Raw genomic sequence first — 24,703 nt, forward strand, 5'->3', positions numbered from 1 at the left:
AGCAGTCCCTGATGTCCAGGAGCTGGCTAGGAACTCCCAGGTGGGCCTTAGTGTTCTCTTCTTAAGAGTAACAATTTCACAAAATATTGACATCAGACCAAACCACTCTGTGGCTGAGGTGGATCAAGATAAACCACACCCACTCTATTGTGTTTGAACACAGTCAATAGCATGAATGCTGTTGAAATAAACCAAGACATGGCTAAACAACCACTACCCTGATGAATATGAGTGGCTGCTACATCTTTATTAAGCTTTGGCCTGGTTTCATCCCTCCCCACTTAGAGATAAGATTCATTAAAATACCTAATCATAGAACTGCCCCTACTCCCCACAGCAACCAGTCTAGAGCCAAATTCTGCTTCCTTGACCCTTTGCCCAAATCACCTAACAGAGACCCAGACATATGATACATCCTTTCTGGTACCATCTTATGGAGACACCCCACTGGCACCCTGTGTTGTGCATCCTCTCCTATGTCAAGAATAAACCCAACATGTTCCTCTACCTGTGGCTGGTTGGCTATGGCTGCAGGGCATTGATAGAAAGGAGGTGGGAGTGCAGAGGTTTGGGAATGTAGATCAGATGCTTGACTGATTCCCTAGCACCTGGCAGGAACTCAGCAAATGTTTGCTAAATGAATGAAAGCAATGACTTTAACTATACAAATAATAGGGGGAGGCTAAATAGTGCTTTAAATGAGCAATGGCTTTAACTCTACAAATAATAGGGGAAGGATATATATATCATATGGACTTCAAAATTTTGTGGGGAAAAATATTAAAGTATGCCTTGGTCCCAAATGGGAAAAAAATTGTGCACCTCCAGTAAGGGACCTACAACCAGAGAGAAGGAAGGGAAGTTTCATGTTTCTTTCTTGGGAGGCCTCAACATTAAACAGATGTGGGTTCCCCACCCTACGGAAGAATGCACACGAGAGCAGAACAAAGACAATTTCAAGTAATGGCAAAGGGAGAGGGCTGTAAGTGGAGGGGTCAGAGAGAAACAGGGCTTGTGCTATCACACATTTAAAATATTATTAAGATACAATTATGTAACCATACGACGTGGATATGGGCATAAAAAAACAACAACAGAGCTACAGGTGCCTGGGTAGTGCAGTCAATTGAGCATCTGACTCTTGGTTTTGGCTCAGGTCATGATCTCAGGGTCCTTAGATTGAACCCCCTGTTGGGCTCTGGGCTCAGTGTGGATTCCACTTGAGATTTTCTCTCCCTCTGACCCTCCCACTCATGCACTCTTTCTTTAAAAAAATAGATAAATCTTTATTTAAAACAACCACAAAAATCTATGTACACATATCAAACCATACATTTTAAAACATGACTTTCATGTATGTGAATTATACCTCAATAAAGGTATAATTTTTTAAAAAAGCCAGAATATCTAGCAACTTCTAATGGGCCTGCGTAACAGTTGTTAAGAGTCTGGGTTTTGAACTTAGGCAAATTAGAAATTCAGCAAAGAAACAGAATATATGAAGAAAGGAGCTAAATAAAATCCTAGAACTGAAGAGTGCAGTAACTTGAATAAGGACTTGAGGGCATGGGCTTAATACGCACTGTAGAGAGCTGGAGAAAGGATCAGTAATGAAAAAAAAAAAAGATTTAAAAATAGGCAATCTGGGGGCACCTGCAGGGCTCAGTCAGTTAAACACCCAACTCTTGGTTTCAGCTCACGTTGTGATCTCCGGGTCATGAAATCAAACCCCGTGATGGGCTCAGCACAGAGTCTGCTTAAGATTCTCTCTCACCCTCTGTGCCTCCCCATCCTTCCTCACAATAAATAAATAATTTAAAAAAAAAGCAATCTGGGGGATCCCTGGGTGGTTCAGCAGTTTGGCACCTGCCTTCAGCCCAAGGCATGATCCTGGAGTCCCGGGATCAAGTCCCATGTCGGGCTCCCTGCATGGGGCCTGCTTCTCCCTCTGCCTGTGTCTCTGCCTCTCTCTCTGTATATCTCTTAGGAATAAATAAATGAAATCTTTTAAAAAATAGGCAATCTGATGACAGAGGCAAAAGAATGAAGAAAAATTGTCTAAGTATCAGAAACCTTAGTCCTGGGGCAATATCAAGTAGACTAACATATGTGTCCTGGAGTGGCAGCCAAGAGAGAACAAAACAACAACAAAAAATCACATGAAGAAGTAATAGTTGAAGACTTTTCAAAGATCCAAGCAACTTCTCAATTCAAATCAACATAAATACAAAAGAAACAACATATAGGTGCATCACAGTCAAACTCTGAAATCCCAAGAGAAAGAAAATCTTAAAAGCAGCCAGAGAAAAGGGCCCCATCAAGTGTAGGGATGATAACCCTGGATGGACGCTGATTCTTGGAAAACCAAAACACTACCCTGGTTCTCCAGTCAGGGGCTTATATAGGTCAGGGGGCAATGCATATTGGCTCAGGTCACGTTTACAGAGGACCTGGTGAGTCTTCAAATCCATTCTGTGGTTATTCCCGCAGTTCCAGAATGTGGCACTTGGTAACTGGTAAAATGGCCACATGGTTCTCAAACCATTGAGTGAGGGCTGTGATGACAGGAAAGGCCAAGTGGAAGTCAGGAGAACTGCCTCCAAAACAAAGCTACATTCCTGGAAGGACTGCAGAGATCAGTGCTTTGGGGAAATGGGTGGTGGTGGAGGTGGAGACGAAGAACAGCAGGGAGCTAGTCACTGAGGAGGGTCCCATAAAGGAGCCCTGGGCTTCACAGGTTCAACATGGGGGCTGGAGGGATCCTTTCTAAAAGGCAGCCTTTCTAACCACAGACCATGAGAAGCAGAATCCAAGTAAATCCTGGAGCCACAGGGGCAGATGCAATCCCCCCAGTCTCCTGGGACTGCCCCAAGACTGCCACCTGCTCTGCTGGCCAGCTCTCCTGCCTCCCTGAGCACCTCCCAATAAGTCAGATGTAATAGAAAGTTTGGAGTGTGTCAGAATTAGACAATACTCTTGTTTACAGCAAATTGCAGCTATCACTGTCATAACACTTTTCCTCTGCTCAAAATCCTCCAATGGTGTCTCATCATAACTGAAATAAAGTTCAAAGGTTGACCATGGATCTAGCCCCTTCCTAGCTCTCTTGGCTTCATTGCGTACCTTGCGCTTCAAGCACATGGCCTCCTTGGGGCTCCTCAAACGTAATCGGTTTCTACCTGGAGCCTTTGCACTTGCTATTCCGTTTGCCTGGAATGCTCTCTCCAAGCATATGTTCACCTTATTTCCTCCCTTCATTCTGTTCTCTGCTGGGCATTACATTATATACCGATGCACCTGCCGTTCTCTCTATGGAAATGCATGCTCCATGACAGTTAACCAATTCTGTCTTGTTCGATCAATACAGAGTGTCTAGAACTATCCTGGATGCTAGTGGACTTCAGTGGATACTGCTGACTGGTGAGTGGACAGATACCACAATGGTAGCCTGAGGACCAAAGGGGGGGGCCTCTAGGCAGTGGCCCCACAGACAGGAACCAGATAGGAATGCAAGCATCTCAGTAAGTGCCAGCGTGGAGGGTGACAGCTAACCAGACTCAGAACACTGATGCCAACACCCACAGAAGGCCGTGGGGGAGGAAGGTTCTTAAATCAACGGAGAAACCCTGAAATAGCTGAGATTACCCCTAAAAAGCAAAAAATAACTTTTCAGCTGCTGGGTAGAAGGGAGCCTTCAAGCAGAAGGAGGAGAAAGAAGAATCAAATAAGCAAAAGAAAAAAATACACTTTCTTTTTCTTGGAGGAGTGCCAACCATCCCAAAAAACATTTAAAAAAATTTTTTTAATTTAAATTTAATTTGTCAACATATAGGATAATACCCAGTGCTTATCACATCATGGGCCCTCCTTAATGTCCATCATTCAGTTACCCCATATGCTATCTCCTCCCCTTCTGAAACCCTGTATTTGTTTCCCAGAGTCAGAAGTCTCACAGGGTTTTCTTCTCTAATTTTTCCCCACTCAGTTTCCCCTCCTTCCCTTAGGGTCATCTGCACTATTTCTTATATTCCACATATGAGTGAAACCATATGATAATTGTCTTTCTTTGAATTATTTTAAAACTCATTCAAAACTTATTTCAAACTCAATAGCCTCCCGCTCCATCCATGTCAATGCAAATGGTGGGTATTCACCCTTTCTGATGGCTGAGTAATATCCCATGGTATACATAGACCACATCTTCTTCATCCATTCATCTGTCAAAGTACATCTCCGCTCTTTCCACAGTTTGGCTATTGTGGACATTCCTGCAATGAACATCAGGGTGCAGGTGCCCCTTCCTTTCACTACATCTGTATCTTTGGGGTAAATAGTAGCGCAATTGCTGGGTCATAGGGTAGCTCTATTTTTAACTTCTTGAAGAACCTCCATACTGTTTTCCAGAGTAGCCGCACCAGCTTGCATTCTCACCAACAGTGCATGAGGGTTCTTCTTTCTCCACATCCTCACCAACATTTGTTGTTTATTGCCTTGTTAATTTTAGCCGTTCTCACTGGTGTAAAGGAACATTTTTTAAAAACGCTGTTTGAATCTGTCATCCTTCCTCCACCAGTCACTCCCTGCTCTGGGACACCAGACATTCTCCAGGCCTGCACATTGTCATTGACTCTCAAACGCCCTTCCTCTCACAGACCTGTACTACCCCCAGCCTAAAGCATCATGCTTTATGAATCTCTGTAAGGGATGAAGGAGATTCTAATGGCTGAGTAATATTCCATTGTATACATATACCATATCTTCTTTATCCATTCACCGTGGATGGAACTAGAGGGTATTATGCTGAGTGAAATAAGTCAATTGGAGAAGGACAAACATTATATGGTCTCATTCATTTGGGGAATATAAAAAATAGTGAAAGGGAATAAAGGGGAAAGGAGAAAAAATGAATGGGAAATATCAGAAAGGGAGACAGAACGTGAGAGACTCCTAACTTTGGGAAACGAACAAGGGGTGGTAGAAAGGGAGGTGGGCAGGGGTGGGGGTGAGTAGGTGACGGGCACTGGGGGGGGGCACTTGATGGGATGAGCACTGGGTGTTATGCTATATGTTGGCAAATGGAACTCCAATAATAAAAAAAAAAAGACTTAAATAAAAAAAAAAAAAAGAGATGAAGGAGATTGAAACCGGAGTTGCCAACAAATTACAGCTGCTCAATTCATCTTCCCATTTTACAAATTCCTTATTAACCTCAAAGAATCTTCAGCTCATATAACTTCAGGTTTATTTATTATTTTTTTCAGGTTCATTTAAGAAGTAAAATGTAAATGTTTATGTGGAATACAAGATGCTCTACCTGGAAGGAGCCACCATCCACCATCAGCATTATAGCCATGGGGGTCCTCCAATGGCTAACAGTTGCCCCCCACACCGTGTTTCCATTTTTACATTCCCATGATTCTTCCCATCCTCTGCTTTTGCACCCAGACATTCCCATGAAAACTGTAGATATGTTTGACAGTTGGACTCCAGAGGTGAAGAGTGGGGGATATAAGTGTGTACATATGTGTTAGAATAAATTGGAGTGGAGGCTGGTATATGCTAAAGCCATGAAAATGTGTCAACTGGGTGTTTTTGAGTCAGGGACACCTCATATTCTATCACCGACACTAATTTGTCTTGTTTGGGGTTAGTCATAGACTGTAACTCAGAAATGATGATGATTGTAACAACAGTACTGACATCAACTACAACAGGGGCCACCATTGCTCTGCATCAACTGGATGTCAGGAGTGATGGCTCATGTTAGCCTAACAGCAACCCCATGAGAGAGGTATTTTCACTGTCTCTAGTCTACAGAGGCCTGGTGAGAGGATAAGTTGCTTGCTCTGGGTAACACAGCTGGGAGGGGATAGAGCCCAGACATCGTGAGTCTGAAGCCTGACTACAACCTGAGTTACATCATTTTCACTCATTTATGTCACATGTGGCATAGGACTGTAGTAAGAGTGCGATCATGAAGGGAAGGTAGTGCAATATCAAAACCTAGTCTTCAACAGAGTCCAGTCTGCTGCCTGATTTATGGTTATTTACCACTCCTTATCCCCTTGTATCCTCTCATTTTGTGCCTGATTTCTTCCAGTCCAGTGCTCTGATGGGTGGGGGCAGGTGGGTTACAAGGAAAACACAATAAGGACATCCAGGGTATGATTTTCCAGAACAGTAGTTCTTGGCCTTCTTTCCATCATAGAACCCTTCGAGGATATATGAAGGCCAGTATTTTCTCTCAGAAAAAAAATATTTTTGCACATGATATCAAGAACCCTCATGGGATAACCACAGCCCACAGGAGCCCATGAGTCAAAGCTTGATCCAGAAGCTCCTGAATTAAAATATCGGGTAAAATAGCATCGGTGTAAGACTCACTCCATTATCTTGGTAGTTTAGGAAATAAAACAATTTAAATTTAGTAATGCTCATATTCAAACTCTCTTTCCAGGCAGCCCCTGGTGGCACAGCGGTTTAGAGCCGCCTGCAGCCCAGGGCGTGATCCTGGAGACCCGGGATCGAGTCCCACGTCGGGCTCCCTGCGTGGAGCCTACTTCTCCCTCTGCCTGTGTCTCTGCGTCTCATTCTCTCTCTGTGTCTCTATGAATAGATAAAATCTTAAAAAAAAAAAAACAACAACTCTCTTTCCCCCTCTCTGTAAGAGCAAAACCAGCCTTCATCTTGTTCTTAGAGGAAAGGGTATCCTGTAAGAGGGACCATGAGGAGACCAAAAAGCCTCTGTGGGTCTGATTAAGGCCATCAAAGCTTCATGGAGCAGCAGCATGGGTCTGTGCTCCTTCCTTCTAGGTGTCTCACAGAACAGCCACCAGGACTAGAGGAGATTTTTATTGAGATAACTAGGTGTGGAGTAAAGGTTTGTGGGTCTCAGGAGCAGAGTATGAAGGCAGGAAGTCCTGAAGGTTGAATTGAATATCTAGGGGTAGATTCTCAAAGGTGGTGGTAGATTAACTGATGCCATCTCCAATATATTCTCCCTGGAAATGGCAAGACTCGAGTGGCCTGAGGTTCCATCCCATCACCAATGTCTGTCCAGAAATGGCCAAGGTCCTGGGACCTGACCAAAGCTGACAAGGCCTGTGTGCCTGAATCCTGGCCGCAAAGAGAGGTGGGGCTGGCACCCAGGGACCTGCCCAGGATGAGCCTGACAGAGGGAGGCCCGGAGACCACGGCCCCACTGGAGCCTGTGGGGTGGTTCTGGGAGGCAGGGGTGTTCACTGGATTCTGAAAGTACCACCTCTCCAGGGACATTCCTACTCCTGTTTGATAAGGGATGCTCTTTTCATACTGTATGCAGTGACAGGAGAGGAGCTGCCTATGCACTGGGGCCTCAGATCCATTTGGAATTCAGTGTTCCTGGGAGCACACAGGCCTGGAGGCAGAAGGCTGTGAGGGGAGGGTGTAATTTTGGCACCTAGGAGAAACATTAGGGATGACAGCTCATCGTTTGAGAGACCTAGCAGTTTGGGGGAGCTCTTTTCTTATCACAATGACCAGATGCCCCAGAACCCTCATGGTCTGGGTATGGAGGGAAGAGTCTCTGTAGCCCCTGGTGGCCCTGGGGTGGGGGGCTGCAGTGTTGTCCCAGAGGCCAAATAAGATAAAAAATAGAGCTTGGTCTCTGTCTTTTCTGCCAAAGTCTTTAACAACCTCTGAGGTTTTGAGTCTCTATGCCAGGGATGAGTTTTGGTAAAAGCTAAACTATAATTGAGATGATATTCACATATGAGTGAAATCATATGCTAATTGTCTTTCTCTGATTGATTTATTTCACTTAGCATAACACTCTCCAATTCCATCCATGTCGATGTAAATGGTAGGTATTCATCCTTTCTGATGGCTGAGGAATATTCTATCATATGAAGAATCAGAAGCAGCAAGACCAACAAAATCGAAAGGATTTGCTCTAGTTATTTTCCTATCCCACTGATTGCTGCCCCTGATCACTCGTCCCAACTTGATTGCCTCATCTCTGCCCACAGACTCCTCACATCTGATTTTGAAGATGTGTGTGTGTGTGTGTGTGTGTGTGTGTGTGTGTGTGTTGGGAGGCTTCGCTGTCCAATCACTCTACTATTGCAAGAGGCTCAGCCCACAATAGATGGTTCCCCGCATCTCCAGTGAGCCCCCGACAGCATGCCCAGTTGAGAGAGTTCAGGTAATTAAAATGTGTATAAAACCCAGCACCAGCCATCCTGGGAATCCAGATCCCTCACCTGAGAACCTGCATCCATTTCCTGACATCACTTAATCGGGCAAAGTTCTCTCCTATTAAATTCAGAAATATTTGCTGCCCACTTCTTTTGTATGATTTACAGAAATGAGAGAATTATCATATTTTTATTTAAAGCCATGAAATTTCCTTTCTATCAAAATATTTTTCTTTCAGTTTGAAATATCTATCTATCTATCTATCTATCTATCTATCTATCTATCTATCTATCTATCTATCATTGATTTGTAAACAAGTGGAGTTAGGAAAAAGATGCTGGCTGTCTGAGTTTCTGAAGGCGCCACTCCCATGGATCAATATCACATGGACAGTGAAGCTTCTTCCCCCTGGATCTTGGAAGTCATGTTTCCTCTTCTTTCTTATGACCCTACAAACTTTTAATTTTCTCCTTCAGAGTGATTTTTTGGAAATACTCCAGCACGCACCACCATCAGCACCTTTGATTTCTTTTTCTCTCCAAACAACGGGATCACCTATTATTTGTATGTACTGGAATAGACACATACACGGAGTGCTTTCCGTTTTATGGTGAATCTTCACAGATTTTGTCCCATTTAATTTTCTTCCCCCGAGGAAGGTGTGATTCTTCCTATTTTGCAGGTTCAGAGAAGTAAAGCATTTTGTCCCAGATCGCTAATGAGAAGTGGAAAACCAGAAGAACCAGGCTGCTGTGGGGTGCAACCCCAGGAGTCTTTTCACCAAACCCTGGGCTCCCTGTTGATTATACTGTGCTTCATTCTCTACCCTCATGTCCATCTCACATAGGCTTTGATGAATTTACTAATTTTGACCCAGAACTTAGGGTTCCCTGCTTTTCCCCAATGGGGTTTTCAGTTAGGGGCTACTGCGTGAGGGTAGTCAAAATAGTGATTACCACCTCAAAGTAGACTTGCTACCAGTTTTATGTAATAAATTCCAACAATACTGAGAAATTCTTTAGTGTCTGAAAGATTGTAATCAACTGTTTGGGGAAAGGGGGAGGAAACTTTGTTTTTTCTTTAGTGATCCCATGCAATGGTTTTCCCGGGGGTTGGCCAGTGGTGTCCCTTGGAATAGATAGTTTTAGTTCATTTGGGATGATTTTTCCATGTTTATATAGAATTCTGTGTGTGTGTGTGTGTGTGTGTGTGTGTGTTCATGAGTGTGGGTATATGCCATATTTAGGGCCTTATTAAGAGATTAAAATAAAGGGTGCCTGCGTGGCTCATTGGTTAAGCATCTAACTCTTGATTTTGGCTCAGGTCATGATTTCAGGGTTGTGGGATCCAGCCCCTGCATCAGGCTCCATGCTGGGTGTGGACCCTACTTAAGATTCTCTCTCTCCCTCTCCCTCTGCCATCACTCATTCTCTCTCTCTCAAAAAAAAAAAAAAAGGAAGAGAGAGAGAGAGAGAGAGAGAGATTGATTAAAATACAAGATAATGGGATGATGGTTTCTTCCACTTCTTCTACCTGAAAGGCATCTGGGTTTGGTGTGTACACACTGTAAATTGACATGAGCATGTGGATGTGTGTCTGCGTTTTAGTGTGCCCCTTCTCTCATCTACAGACGTTAACAATAAAACACTAAAGAAAGTGCCTGATGAAAGTCTGGTTACTGTCAGATGAGAAGAGCCCAGAACCTGCCTTGCTGTGGTACCAGGTATAATCTTGTTCCCATTCAGAGGGGCATTAAATCATCCGGGTATGCTCTATGCTTCAACTTCCTTCCTATTTTCTTAGTAAAATAGCTGTACACCAAGCAGGAGGATCTCCCATTACTATTTGTGCTGCCTCCATTCATCCACTTTAACCCATTTAATGGTCTGGTCAAACAAATACAGGCAAAAAAGCAAAGTCATTCCCCTGTTTACTGCTGTTGTTTGAATGCTATCATTTGAGAGATAGACCTATTTACCATATATCTCCTGTCTTTGTGCTTCTATATCTCTGTCTCAAATCTTTTTTTCCCCCCCCCAGAATTTAAATATTATGATTATAAAGGGCTAAAAAATACCAGGGATTTGACGCTGAACTAATTGTAAAAGCACCAAGGGTTATTAAAAATTGGTAAAATTGACTCTTCTATAAATGCCCGTCTCTGCTAATAGATGGTATGGTTTGAGGGAATCTAAAATTGGCCAACTCTAAAAACCATTTCCCTTTGATGTGTGCTCACTTTAACCATTTCCCTATCTAACTTCCTCCTCCATGTATGAGGTACAACATTCAGACAAAATTACCAACAGGTAAACAGCCTTGGGAGTTTTATTTTTATGTATGTAGGTAGGTAGCTATTTTAAGTATGGTCCATGCACAGCATGGAGCCCAATACGGGGCTTGAACTCATGACCCTGAGATCAAGACCTAAGCTGAGAGAGTCAGATGCTTCACTGATTGCACACCCACGTGCCCTGCCTTGGAATTTTGGTTTCTTCTATCTGCTCTCTGTTCCCTCTCCCTCATGCTCCTGTATTTACCCTCAGAGACTGTACCTATTGAAATCCACTGTATCCTCTAGGACTATGTTTTCACTCTTCAGTCTCTGATCCTATACACGAACATAAATCACACATTTGTCTGTGCACCTTAGTGTTCTGTACTTTTTTCTAGTGGATTCTACTAGATAGGAGTTGTACACAATCATTCCTGATCATCCCACAAGAAAGGAAGTTCACTAAGGGCAGAGAGACATCTTTGTGGTCCCCCTCCATGCTCTACTAGTAGCACTAAGAGTGTGGGGAGAGGAAATATAGGGAAAGTCAGCTTCTGCATTTTTTAAAATTCCACCCACTTGTAAAGGATTTTTTTCCCATGAAGCTCTCCTTAATCCCTTCAAAATGACAGTTCTATCTTCCTCTGAAAGGCACATCTATGGCACATATTATATTATTTTCCATTTTGCATTAATATTAGTAAGCTCTATATTCTTCCTTGTTATCTCCTCTTCTAAAACCTAAGCTCTTTCATTCATGAGGGTAAAGCCCATGGATGATGTTTTTACATCCTTTATAGGGTCTTGAATCTATTAGAGCACACCTAGGTACTTATGGAATGGAAGGATTTTTATAATTTAAAAATACATCAAAGTTACAAAAATATAATCAAATTTATAAATCAAATAAATGGATTAAATATAATCAAATTAAAAAATAGATTTACTGTGGGAAAGATGGATCAATATTGGTTACCATTGGCTCTCACCTCTTGATTTCCCTTAATATTTCATTAATTTGTTATTTTTTAAATTACTATTTCAACTTTGGACTTAAATAATATGATATGATAATTTGTCTTTAGATTCTTGCAAATCAGTTCCTCCAGACTATAAAATTTAGAAGTCAAATTTATGAGCTGGATATCTACGAAACATATTTTAAAGCAACCCTATACCAGAACTGTGATTTTTTTCATGATGTAAAAGTATAGCAGATAAACAGCTTGATGTTTTCATTGTTATGTTGGAAATAATGGATTAACTAGAATAAATCCTTAGTAAAATAGAATAGATACTAATCTTTGTGCAGCCAGCTTAAATCTCTCTCTCTCTCTCTTTCTCACACACACACCTATACACACCACTGAGTTTCACTTTTAAATTCAATACCCCTAAAAAGTGAAATGGTAGAGGTCCTTTCCAGCCTATCAATAATACAATTAAAATAAAAAAGAGAAAGGTTGATCAAAGCCTTGTCAGTAAGAAATTACAATTTTTCCAACAAAATTATGTACATGGACAAAGACAAGTCATTCGCTGAAAACTAGATGCACACCCATTTGCTAAAAAGCAGTACCCAGTAAAAGTTGGCCCACTCTATGTCCCTTCTTTGGTGGTTCAGTTCCCAAAGTATAAAAATAATTTCATTATATGTTGCCCTCTCCTACAAAATGGGTCAGTAATATGGACCCTAGGTATAGAGTTACGTGTTTCTGTTTTATTGTAGTTATGTTTCTTTGGTAATAAGGTTTCCGGTTGCTTGATTTCATAAGGATCTTTAAAAGGAAACCTACGGACAAGCCAGCTTGCAAATAATAAAATGCATGGAAACAGACCTTGGGAAAGAGCACATTTTAGAACACATGTTAGGCTTTTCCACAATAAAAACAGAGTAGGAATGCGGGTGCTAAAGGCAGAGGCCCACTCACCTGCTAGGTTGCCCAGAGCCTGTACCTGACCATAGGACCCAAAAGAGGAGGAGCACGTGGCCCCAGATACTGGGACACAAGGTCAGGCTATTGCAACTGGCTGGATTTTTGCCCTCGCCTTCAGCTGTGTTCCTGGGAGAGCAAAACCTCAAACCTCAGCTATAGCGAACCAATGTTTTGTTTTGTTTTTAAACAAGTGTGTATGGAGACAATTGCAAATTTAACCACAAAAAGACCTATTTAGGTAAAACAAAGCATTCTTCTTCCTTACTTTTCACCGTGAGGTACATGGACTTGCTGACGTCCGCGCCCACATCGTTGCTGACCTTGCACAGGTAGTAGCCGCTGTCTTCCTCCACGACATGCTTGATCAACAAGGACCCGTTGCTCAGGACCTGAATTCGGCCATTGAGGGCAATTGGTTGGAACTGGGGAACCCCAGCACCTGGAGTACAATAGAAAGGAGGGAGAATTATGCAATGTGAGCAAATATGGGGAGACGGTGAGCTCAAGTTCACCAGACTAGTAAAGAGAAAGGAGAGGTATTTAGCAAACAGAGGGCAATCATGAGATCCACCAATTTTTTTTCCAATGTGGAAATTCCTGTTTACAGAGAAATACATTTACTTCAAATGTACTATTTCAAACCTGAGAGAAAGTGTAAGAGACCTTACAGGTAGTTTCTACATAAAAAGCCAAGTGTGATGAGTGTTAAGTAGCTGATAAATTATTCAAAGGCATCGCTGTGGAATGAGCACAGAAGTAGATGTCTCTCCTGAGACTAAATAGAAGCCTTGTGTCCCCAGGGAATTAATATGAATGTAAACAAGGAGTACTCCAGGGACACGGCATTTGAAGACTTCACTTGCTGCACACACCTGAGTCTACAGGAGAAATAAGTATTGAAGGTTTCTCTTCTAAGCACAGTCATATATTTCAGTCTAGAAACATATGCATGTTAAGTATCATTTAGAGTTATTTAAATAAATAAGTCAGGTCAGGCCACTAAGATAGCACAGATTTAAAACATCACTTTCCTCTGAGTATTGCACTCAAGGTGATAATTCTGTGGTCATAGATGTGACATGACTCATAGGGGAGATTCTTATGAAACTAAATCTTTTAGAAATAATGAAAAGTAGGACTATGGTCTGGGAAGAGTTCAGGGAAGATGATGGTTTCAATTTACTTATTATGTTGCTTGCCCCTGTGTGAGGGGCATTGGGTGGTACTAGGAGGACATGATCCAAGCCTTGAAGAGCTCACAGAACCTCTCTATTTTGTGACCTGAGTGTGAGGATTTGGGGAGAGGGTGCAGGGCTGAGGACCAATTCTATCTTCCTGGAGAAAACCCATAACATGAGCCAGGCATGTACTCTAGAAATGGCCTGTTGGTCTCCATGGCCCCAGATCCTGCATGGAAGCTAAGCACGTGCCTTATCACCATATTCCTCATGCAGGAAACTTCAGACTTCACATCTGGGGACAGGAGAAGGAGACACTTCCTCCTGCTGTCTCTACACCAAACTGACCACTTACCTATTGGTATGTCTCAGTTCACAGTGGCAGAGACTATGGCTGTGATTTCCCTTCCCTCATTTCTACACAAGGAATCCCAGCCCCAACAAAGAGTCAGGGGAATTTATAATGTATCAAGGGGACATTTTTTTCACTAAATAAGGACAAGTAGAATCCCTATGACAGGTGGTTTCTATCAAAACAGAACTGCTACAGAGGACATATGAAAACTTGAATTAAAAAAAAAGAAAGAGTTCCACTACTGCTAAGTATAGAGAAAGACACAAAAGAATGTCACATCCATTCTAACAACAAAGAAGAGAGCCTGTTAATCTACAAAATCATTCTTTGAAGAACACAGAAAATTGAAGTCACTGGTGACTAGGTCAACTCAACTCTTGCAAAGAGTTAAAAGCCCTGCAAGGAGATGTGGAGTACATAAAAAATTCCATCTTTGGCATAAAACAGACAAGAAGTGAAGAACTGGAAATAAACATAACCTGCCACAATCTCTACTTTTCTTTTATGCACCAGTGCCAGAATTCAATAAAATATTAAGAGACACACAAAAAAGCAAGAAAGAAGAACCAGAGAAAAAAGTATCAACAGAACTTTGGCATGGAGCTCTCAGACAGGGACTTTATAATATAATAATTATGATTAACATCCATAAACAGGTGAGGGTTCAGAAAGAATCCTAAAACTATAAAAGAGGCAGAGTGATAAAAACAAAAAAAAAACCCCACAATATTAGATGTGAAGAAATGCTTAAACAAGCTAATTGGGAAAAAATAATGAATTTGAAGCTAGGTGGATGGAAAACATCCAAAGTTCAAGAAAAAGTGCAAAAGGGTGAAAAATACAAAATGGATTGTCCTGCAGTTCTAAAAGTATATCAAATGCTCTAACATTGAGAATTATAGTTTCAAAAAGAGAAGAAAGGAGCAAAAGAAGAAAACTTGAAATACAGAGGACTTGAATACCACTATTTATCGATTTGACTTAACCGACATTTACAGAACTCTGCATCCCACAACAGCATAATACATACTGGGTTTTTTTTTTTTATAATTTAAAAAAATTTTTTATTTATTTATGATAGTCACACAGAGAGAGAGAGGCAGAGACACAGGCAGAGGGAGAAGCAGTCTCCATGCACCGGGAGCCCGACGTGGGACTCGATCCCAGGTCTCCAGGATCGCGCCCTGGGCCAAAGGCAGGCGCCAAACCGCTGCGCCACCCAGGGATCCTACATACTGGTTTTGAGGGGACATTTGACACTTATCAAAATAGATGATATTGTTAGTCATAATACAAATCTCAGTAGATGTTATGAGATAAAAATAAAACATGTTAGGTTCTACTTTCATAGCAAAACTAAAATTGAAACCAATAACAAATATATCTGGAAAAAACCCAAATATTTGAAAATCAAACAACACGTTTGTAAATAACTCATGAGTCAAAGAAGAAATTACCAAGTAATTAGAAAAATACATATATTTTGAGTTGAAAAATTATAAAAATACCATAACAAAATTTGCGGTATGTAGCTAAAAGCAATACTTAGATGGAAGATGGTAGTATTAAATTATTGTATTAGAAAAGGAAGGAGATCACAAATCAACTATCTAAGCATCCACCTTACGTTATTCCGAGAAGGACAAGGAAAACCCAAAGTGAGGAGGAGGAAGAAAATAATAAAGAGGAAAATTGAAATTGGCGAAATACAAAACAGAAAAACAATAGAGAAAAATCAATAAAACCAAAAGTCAGTTCTTTGAAAAAATAAAAACAATATAATTAGTGAGCTTCCAGCTGGACAACTGATGAAGAAAAGACACAAGTTACAAATAACCATAATGAAAGAGGCCATCACTACAGCACCTACTTGAATTAAAAGGATGATAGCAGCATATCAGAAATAACTTTGTGCCGGTGAATTTGATAAATTAAACAGATACATTTCTTGAAAGACACAAACTATCAAAGAGCACTCAATAAAAAGTGGGTAAAGTTAATAGTCCTATATCTACAAATAAATTTAACTTATAGTTAAGCCTTCCACAAATAACACCCAAAGCTCTGGCAGCTTTGCTAGTAAATATTACTTAACACTTAGAGAAGAAATACAACCAATTTTACACAAACTCTTACAGAAAATATAAAATCACTTTACAACTGACTTTATGAGGCAAGCATCCTCTTGGTACCAAAGTCAGACAAAAACCTTATGAGAAGAGAGAACTACAGACCAATATTCCTAATGAGCACAGACATAAATATCCTTAGCCAACCATTACCAAATCAGATATATCAACATACACACAATAATGTATCAACCAAATGAGATTTACTCCAAGAATGTAAGGTTGGTTTAAATTCAGAAATTAGTCAATGAAACTCACTATATCAACAGATCAAAAAGAAATACAACGTCACCAATTGAATACACACAAATTTTTTTTTTTACAGAATTCAACATCATAATAAAATCTCATAGCAAACTAGAAAGAAGATGAATTAGCCTGATAAAAGGTTTCTACAGAAAACTTGTAATGAAATCGAACCTACAAATAATTGCTAGAATCATAGTGAGCTTAGCAAAGTCATGGGATATATCAATATACACAATTCAGAATTAATTTTGTTTATACATATATTAGTAACAAGCAGTTGGAAACTGAAATAAAAATAATACATTTGCATAAAAGATTAAGTGTTTAGAGATTCATTTGAAATGGTATGTACAAAACTGGCCCATAAGGATTACAAATGTTCTTGCCAACAATATATTTTTTTAAGGATTTTATTTATTCATTTATGAGAGACACACAGAGAGAGGCAGAGACACAGGCAAAGAGAGAAGCAGGCTCCATGCAAGGAGCCCGATGTGGGACTCAAATCCTGGGAATCCAGGATCATGCCCTGAGCCAAAGGCAGCTCAACAGCTGAGCCACCCAGGCATCCCATTGCCAACATTTTTAATTTAAATTCAAATAGACAACATATAGTACATCATTCATTTCAGATGTAGTGTTCAATAATTTCTCAGTTGCCTATAATACCCAGTGCTCATCCCATCACGTGCCCCCCTTCATGCCCATCACCCAGTTACCCCATCCCCCCACCCACCTCCCCTCCAGCAACCCTCAGTTTGTTCCCTAGGCTAAGAGTCTCTCATGGTTTTTCTCCCTCTCTGATGACTTCCCATTCAGTTTTCCCTCTCTCCCCCTATGATCCTCTGCACTGTTTCTTATATTCCACGTATGAGTGAAACCATTTGATAATTGTCTTTCTCTGATTGACTTATTTTGCTCAACATAATACCCTCCAGTTCCATCCACATTGTTGCAAAGGGCAGGATTTCATGCCATTTCAGCCATTTTTTTAATGGCTGAGTAGCATTCCATTGTGTATAATATATATATATACCACATCTTCTTTATCAATTCTTCTATTGATGGACATCTGGGCTCTTTTCATACTTTGTCTTGTGGATATTGCTGTTATAAACATTGGGGTGCAGGTGACCCTTCAGATCAATACATTTGTATCTTTGTACATCTGTACAATTATCCAGCGGTGTAATTGCTGATCATTGGGTAGATCTATTTTTAACTTCTTTAGGAACCTCTCTACTGTTTTCGAGAACGGAAAGTAATGAAGACCCAATCAATGAAGCATGACACCATGCTCATGGATAAAAATTCTCAATATAAACAATAGGAGCAAATCTTTTTCCAGAAAGGGCCAAATAGTAAATATTTTAGGCTTTATAGGCCACACTACTACAATTACATACCTCTGCCACTAGAATACAAGAGTAGCTGCAGAAAATATACAAACAAAATAGTGTAATTGGGCTCCAATAACATCTATTTAGAAAGACTGCTTGTGGGCAGGATTTGACTCATACCCTTTATCTAGCTGACATGTGGTTTCAAGGTGTGTAAGGAACACACAGCTGTAAGATAATTGTAAAGTTGGAACTTGGAACATTATAAAAATAATATATATGGATTAGTTTTGTATCACATATCTGATGTATGAAATATCATAACAAACATAACTTAAGTGGAAAAAAATTTAAATTTATATTGCTCTTAAAGAATTCAAAATTAGGGATGAGAAGTTCTAAAGACATAATAGTATTTTTCTTTTATAATTCCAACATGTTGCTTTCTATAGTATCAGCTACTGAATATTTTCCGAAGTGAGACAAAATGAACAAAACCAATCTTAATCCATTCACCCTTTGGGAATGGAGAAGTTGTCAAAATGTAGAAAATGTAAACTTAGAAACATGTATAAGATGTATCCTTTAAAATTAATTCACATAAAATTCACAGAAGATTTTAACAAATATTTCATGAATTATGAACATGTCAGTAAACCAATGATTGCTTTTGAAAAAAAATAATTAATGAAAGCTACCTGCCAGCTTACCTAGTATGGTATAAAACACGAGAATCCCATATTAGGGATCTGAGAATTTTTGGTCAAAAATTCAAACAGTAAAAAGTAAATGTCCCTTTTTACTTCCTCATGTCCCCAATCTCATAATTTTTCTTTCCTAGCATTTAGTAAGCCCATATAAAAATATGCTATGTTTTTACATAAATAGGATTTATTGTTCAATTACTGAGCACCTTCTGTGGAGCAGATACTGAGTGTAGCTATTCTCACAAAAGACTGTTTCCTCTATTTCAATCCTTCTCTCTCTCTGAGGCTAGTGGCCTCACTTTGGGGAATGTGAGCTACCCTATGGAGAGAATCCAATAAGGGTGTCCTCTAACCAACAGTCTTTGAGGACCTGAATCCTGCCACACAGCTCAACAACCACATGAGTGGGCTTGGGGGGAGACTCTTCCCAGGTTGAACTTTGACATGACTGCCTCCCTGACCAACACTTTAATTGCAGTGGTGGGAGAGACCTTGAACCAGAGGACTCAGTTAAGTCATACACAGATTCCAGATCCACAGAACATATGGAGAGAATAAATGTGCTTTATTTCAAGCCACTAATTTTGGGGGTAATTCGTTATAGAGCAACAGATCATCAATACACTGAGAAACTAGATAATAAGGTAACCTTTTGGTTGCTCAGTGTTCTCACCTGTAGAAGTGGAGATAATACAGAAACTCCTTCAAGGACCCTTTCTACTTATCAGTCAATCCACCAATAGAATGGTAGGTGATCTCTTGGGTTAAGGACCTGGAGTGGAAACTCGCTTGTTTATGGTTGAAATACATGGCTAAGGTACTTACTGAAAGATACATCAGTTTCATTTCCATCAGTGCTGGCTGAAGGTTCATTTTTTCCTCATGCATGTACATGATTGATCTTTTTGATCTTCAACAATAAAGTATATATCTCATTTTAATTTGCACATTTTGACTATTTTAATATTTTTCTTTGTTTTTGAACATCTTTTCATGAATGTATTGGCAATTTGTACTTCTTTTTTTTTTTTTTTTGTGAACAGTCCATCCACAGTCTTGGCCTAGGTATCTACTGGACTTTCTTTTTCTTCTTTATTTGCCAAAGCACTTTGGATCTTAAAAAGTGTTTCTATGTTCCTATTTTACATAAATGTATTGTTATTCTTTTTAAAATCAGAATTAGATGTCAAATATTATCATCTATCTTTTATTATCTATTGAAATGATCATGTGCTTTTTATCCAATAAAAGTTGATTGTATGTTTTAAAAATTTGGTTTTATAAATTGTAAAATTCCTTCTTATGGATAACATTTTCTTTAGGGTCAGTATAAAAGGATATATTAGAACTTAGAATCAAAGAAAAACCCCGTAATGTTTATTTAAGAGCTTAAATTTGGTCCACATTTTGAAAATCTGTAATGGCTATTGATGCCTTTCCCAAAGTTAACTGTAAGAAGAGAGCTAGATCTAGTTCAAAACATGCAGCCTAAAAATTCAGCCAAATGTAGGATTTAAAGAATATATCCATAAGACAGAAAACCAGGAAATCTGAAGATGCAATGGGATTTGTAAATTATGTAAAACTATGTACAAGACCCTAAAAAATCTAATGAAATGCTGATAGAGAGTATGAGCTGGTTATAGGATCATTCATGTAAAAAACGTTAGTTTTCCTTTCCTTGAAGAATTTTCAACAGAAAAATACTTGTTATATTTGACACATTTATACCAAAGAATTACAATATAGGATTTAACTATGTTGCTAAGATGTCTAAATTAAATAGCGGACAAGGATTATCTATTAATTCCTATCTAGACTGAAAGAAGCCTCTTCATTACTAAAAGGTCTTAACAAAGACAGAAATAAAATATAAATGCATTTGGAAAAACATTAAATGTTTTTTTCATGAGGAAATGAACCTCACTTGAAGGGTCACACAATTTATAAATCTGATCATACTTACTAAACAGAATAATAGTGAACCAATTCATCTACCATAAGTACAGCAGTCCAAGGGTTAGTATTTGTTTAATTTGAGGGAAGTAGACTTTGTCACAGTTTGATACAATTATTGGTCATCCACTTTAGGTTTATCATTATTTTATAAAGAGCAAAATTTTACACAGTGCATACAATTTTCAAAATTCTGTAATCTTGTTGGCATGAGGCAAGCACTCTGGATAATTAGCTAGAAGATACACTATAGCAGCCAGAAGTCATTAATTAAAAAGCTGTCAATTTTCTGTGGATAGCTGGGGTCAAGTGGGGACAATTTTAATGCTCTATTACACGAAAGGAAAATGTTAAAGCATTATGTAAGGCACATACTGAATTACTGGGGGTGTTAATGCTGTGTGACCTTACTTATTTATGGAAAGATATGCTTAGCAGTGTTTCCAAGGACTGAGGGAGTGGGCACAGGGTGAAGAGAACCCACTTTGTCACCAAGGGAACCCACTTTGAAGACAACAGTGAAGATGGTGATTGAGTCACCTTTTCTTCCACTCTTGAGTTGTTGCTGGTCTGTAACAAGAGCACTTGACTAAGAGTCAAAAGAACTGGAAATTTACAAACAGTGCCCCTGAGAAAGTAGCTTACTCTTTCTGCACCCTTAATTTCATCTCATATGAAACGAAGAACAATGCATTTCCATGCTCTATAGATTGTTGTTCACCAAAGAAGGCAAGGGTCTATGAATGTGAATATAAATACCCACACAAGAACCAAAGAAGTTCGTCAAAGACCACATGCAGAGAGTCTCTCCAGAAGGGCCGAATAACATTGATTTGAAGTCAAACTGAACCATGGATGGAAGGAGATCTCTCTACATTCCCTGGTCTGTAAGGCTAGGAGCACAGCCCTCTCTACACCAGGGAATCAAAAACATAATCTCTTTTATCCTTATGGAGAGGATGGTGTTTCCCGGAGGAATGAGTTTGCTTTGCTTGCACAAGGAGGTTTTCCTTGTCTGGGAAGAGTTGGTGGGTTGCAGGAATGAGTAGCTATGAAGACAGATGTGGTGATGGGAGGGGGAAGGGGAAGTAGCAACAGCAGCAGCATCATACCTGCTCCAGGGTGAGCAGCTGCAAAAGGAACCACTGCTCAGTGACTGGGTGCTGAGTTCTGGTGTCTTGTTCTGGAGAAGCCCCCAGAAGTGGGCAGAGGCAAACTCCAGAGGCACTGCTCCAAGGTTCTGGCTGGAGAGCTATTTCCAAGCCCAGAGAAAGAAGCTTTTGGGCTGTACAGTGTAGGCATGTGACATTTTGCCCACATGCTTGTCTCTATGTCCATATCAGATACTGTCTTTCTATCCTCAGCCTCCTGGTTCCCTTCTCATCACTTCCCTAAATTACAGGGACTGGAAGCCAGAAAAAAACCATTTCCTGCTGAATTGTCACCAGGCTCTGGTTTCTGTTTCACCAGTGAGAGACACTGGAATACAGTTTGGAAGGTGCAGGGAAGGAAAAAAAACCCACCATCCTCCTTCAGAAGCAATAAGCTGGGGAACAGGTGGATACCGAACATTACTTCCGGGAGAACCTATCACTGCTCACCTGCCAGATGCAGCTCTAGCCACAGATGGGAGCAGCTTCTCACAATCCCCATATTTCTCGAGTTCCTTAAAGGTAGCTGGGTTTATCCCACACTTCCCAAAATTTTGGATGAATCTAATTCCCGGTATTAAATCATTTCTTGATAAAGCATCTGAAGTGGGACAGCATTAAGGTTACCTGTTTTGTAGATCTGCATATAATTGTGCTCACTGTGCAGCAGTCCCGTTCCCTTCATCGCTTTATGTCTCTACTGAAGGCGGCTCTCTAGGAGAAACCACCTCACTTAGGTGGACTAGCTTCGTACCTGCCCAGGTCTTAACGAGACCCACTAGCTTGGCATGCCAACTGCACGACTTTAACTCTATACCTAACTGGCAAGGATTCCATCAGTAAGATGGAACACCTGGCCCCTCATGTGCATATTAAAAAAATAGAACCATGAACTGACAATGAGTTAGCACTTGCTGACAGGATGTGTGACCCTGCCTGGAGTTTAAGTGGCTGCATGATGCTGATGCCACCATGGCTTTGCATTGGAATTGTGGGCTGGCAGGAGCCTCTGCAGCTGCATCGAGCACACAAGGCCTTCAGCTACCTCTTCCCTGGAGCAAGAGCTCCCCTGACACTTGCTCCTGGTGTGGCTGCCTCCATCGATAGGAGCAACAAGGAAGAGGGCAGAGGAAGGAACAGAGAGAAAGAAGGGAAGGGAAGGCAAGATGGGCCTGGGGCCTGTTGTCCTGGTGACGCTACTACGTCTCAGGGAAACTGCAGCTTCTGTGGGTTGGGGTGGGGAGCAATACATATCTTAGAGCACCTCTCAGGGCCCTGAGGCTCTACTCATTTTTGCACAGACGAAGGCAGAAGATTTTCATCCCTGGTGAGTTTTACTCTACCATCAAAGGAAGAAAACAAAACAGTATGTTGAGTACTGAACCCCTCTCTTCTACACACAATTCTTTTCCAAGAACTCACTATGCTCAGCGAGACTCATTGTCCCCATGTGGGGACCATATAAGTGGGGCTGCTTTTTCCTCATACAGGGAGCCCTACATTAGGCCTTGAAGCTGTGGGTTTATTTTCACCACTATGTCCTGGGGAGAGGCTGTCTTCTTCTTAGATGCTTTGAGCTCTTTCCCTGTATTAATTTCAGATTCTTGTCACATATTTATGGGCTAGTAGGAACAGGAACTCTGGCTAGCAGTTGGGCCTGGCTGTGCCTAGTCCACAAGCTTGAAGTAGATATTACTGGAAAGACATAGGAAGTTTGCTGTTGGTCCAGCAAACCAAAGGCAGAGGAGAGGTTGAACCCATGGGGTTAGAGACTCTGGGCACTCTGCCCACACAAAGAGCAGGATAAGTGGTGAGCCCAGGAGCACCTGAGGGACTTGTCCCATGCTGCATGTTCTTCATGTCACCCTGAGACATAGGCCTTGGGGGGCTCTGAATGGCCCTGGGATGTCACCTTGACCTTGGGAGGGAAGGGGTGAGCAGAACCAAGGGGAGGCGTCCAGGGACAAGCCCCTGAAGTAGGAGGGGGCTCCAGAGAGGTCACTTGAGCAGTTTGACCAAATACTAAGCATAGCATTTGTTTCTCAGTCCGGAATTGAGCAGAGTGAATGGCAACACCCAGAGAACTGTTCCAAGTGTCAGCTTTTATTTCTATGGATTTAAAAAATTAACTTATTTTATTTAAATTTAGTTATCATATAGTATATTATTAGTTTAAGAGGTGATTTATCAGTCTCATATAACACCTAGTCAAGTGCCTTCCTTAATGCCCATCCTCCAGTTACCCAATCCCCCACCCACCCCTCCCCTCCAGCAACCCTCAGTTTGTTTCCTAGAGTTAAAAGTATCTTGTGGTTTCCCCCCCTCTCTGATTTCATCTTATTTTATTTTTCCTCCCTTCCCTTATGATCGTCTCTTTTGTTTCTTGAAATTCCACAGATGAGTGAGATTGTGTGATGATTGTCTTTTTCCGATTGACTTATTTTGCTCAGCATTTCTGTGGATTTCTAACCATAGAGTCAAGTCCCTGTTGGCCTCTATAAAGAGTCTACAACAAGAGAGGAGGGTTAGGGCAAGGGGTTTGACATCAAGCAGAAGAGGACACTCCTGGGACCTTGGTGGTGAGGGACAGCCAGGCCCTCTGACAGATGGCACCTGTGAATGGCTCTCTGGGTACAGTGGCGATGACTGAACACAAGCAAAACTGCCTTGCACCAAGCAGCGGTGGATGCTCTGAAGTCTCCAGGGAAAACTGCTGCTGGGGAAGCTTCGCTCCCATGTGAATGTGCCTTTGCTGAGGGAGAAAAGGACACAGGTAGAGGCGGGGAGAGAAGCAATCTGAGAGTGACGGGCAAGTGAAGCAGGGCCCCACCCCAACTGCAGGCTTCCGTGTGCCCTAGAGAGTGGAAGAAAATAGGAAATCTTCCAAATTAGGGGCAACCTTTCCTTCCCTGGGAGAAGAGACACGGGTGGCCCAGATGCCACCCAGAAAACTGAAAAGGACCAAAGACACTTTTTGACAGAAGCTTACAAAGACTCACTGCCAGAGGCACACGGAGAGAAAGCAATTACATTATAATGGACATTTTAAAAAAGATTTAAATAACTAGTGTCCATGATATTGGCTGGGAAGGCTAGATATTTCAATGAGGCCCTTCTTCTCCACATAAACCTTTAAATTTACTACAATCTCCCAAAGTTTTCAGAATAACTTTTCCTGGAACTTGATAAGATTATCCTAACATTCATCTAGAAAAAAAAAAAAAAAACTTCATGTGAGAAACACAGAACAT

The 24,703-nt window shown here is 40.8% G+C and overlaps 1 protein-coding gene across 3 annotated transcripts in view; it reads right to left on the reverse strand.

The window, feature by feature from the left end:
* The window catches only part of DSCAM (DS cell adhesion molecule), a 729,459-nt gene that overhangs the window by 205,732 nt on the left and 499,024 nt on the right, over positions 1–24,703 (reverse strand). For all 3 annotated transcript variants that reach the window (XM_038581531.1, XM_038581532.1, XM_038581533.1), the window contains exon 11: positions 12,653–12,826. In XM_038581531.1, the coding sequence (XP_038437459.1) occupies positions 12,653–12,826 (174 nt within the window). The remainder of the gene's footprint in view (positions 1–12,652; positions 12,827–24,703) is intronic.

Source organism: Canis lupus, chromosome 31 (genome assembly GCF_011100685.1).
Source record: "Canis lupus familiaris isolate Mischka breed German Shepherd chromosome 31, alternate assembly UU_Cfam_GSD_1.0, whole genome shotgun sequence".
Lineage (NCBI taxonomy): Eukaryota > Metazoa > Chordata > Mammalia > Carnivora > Canidae > Canis > Canis lupus.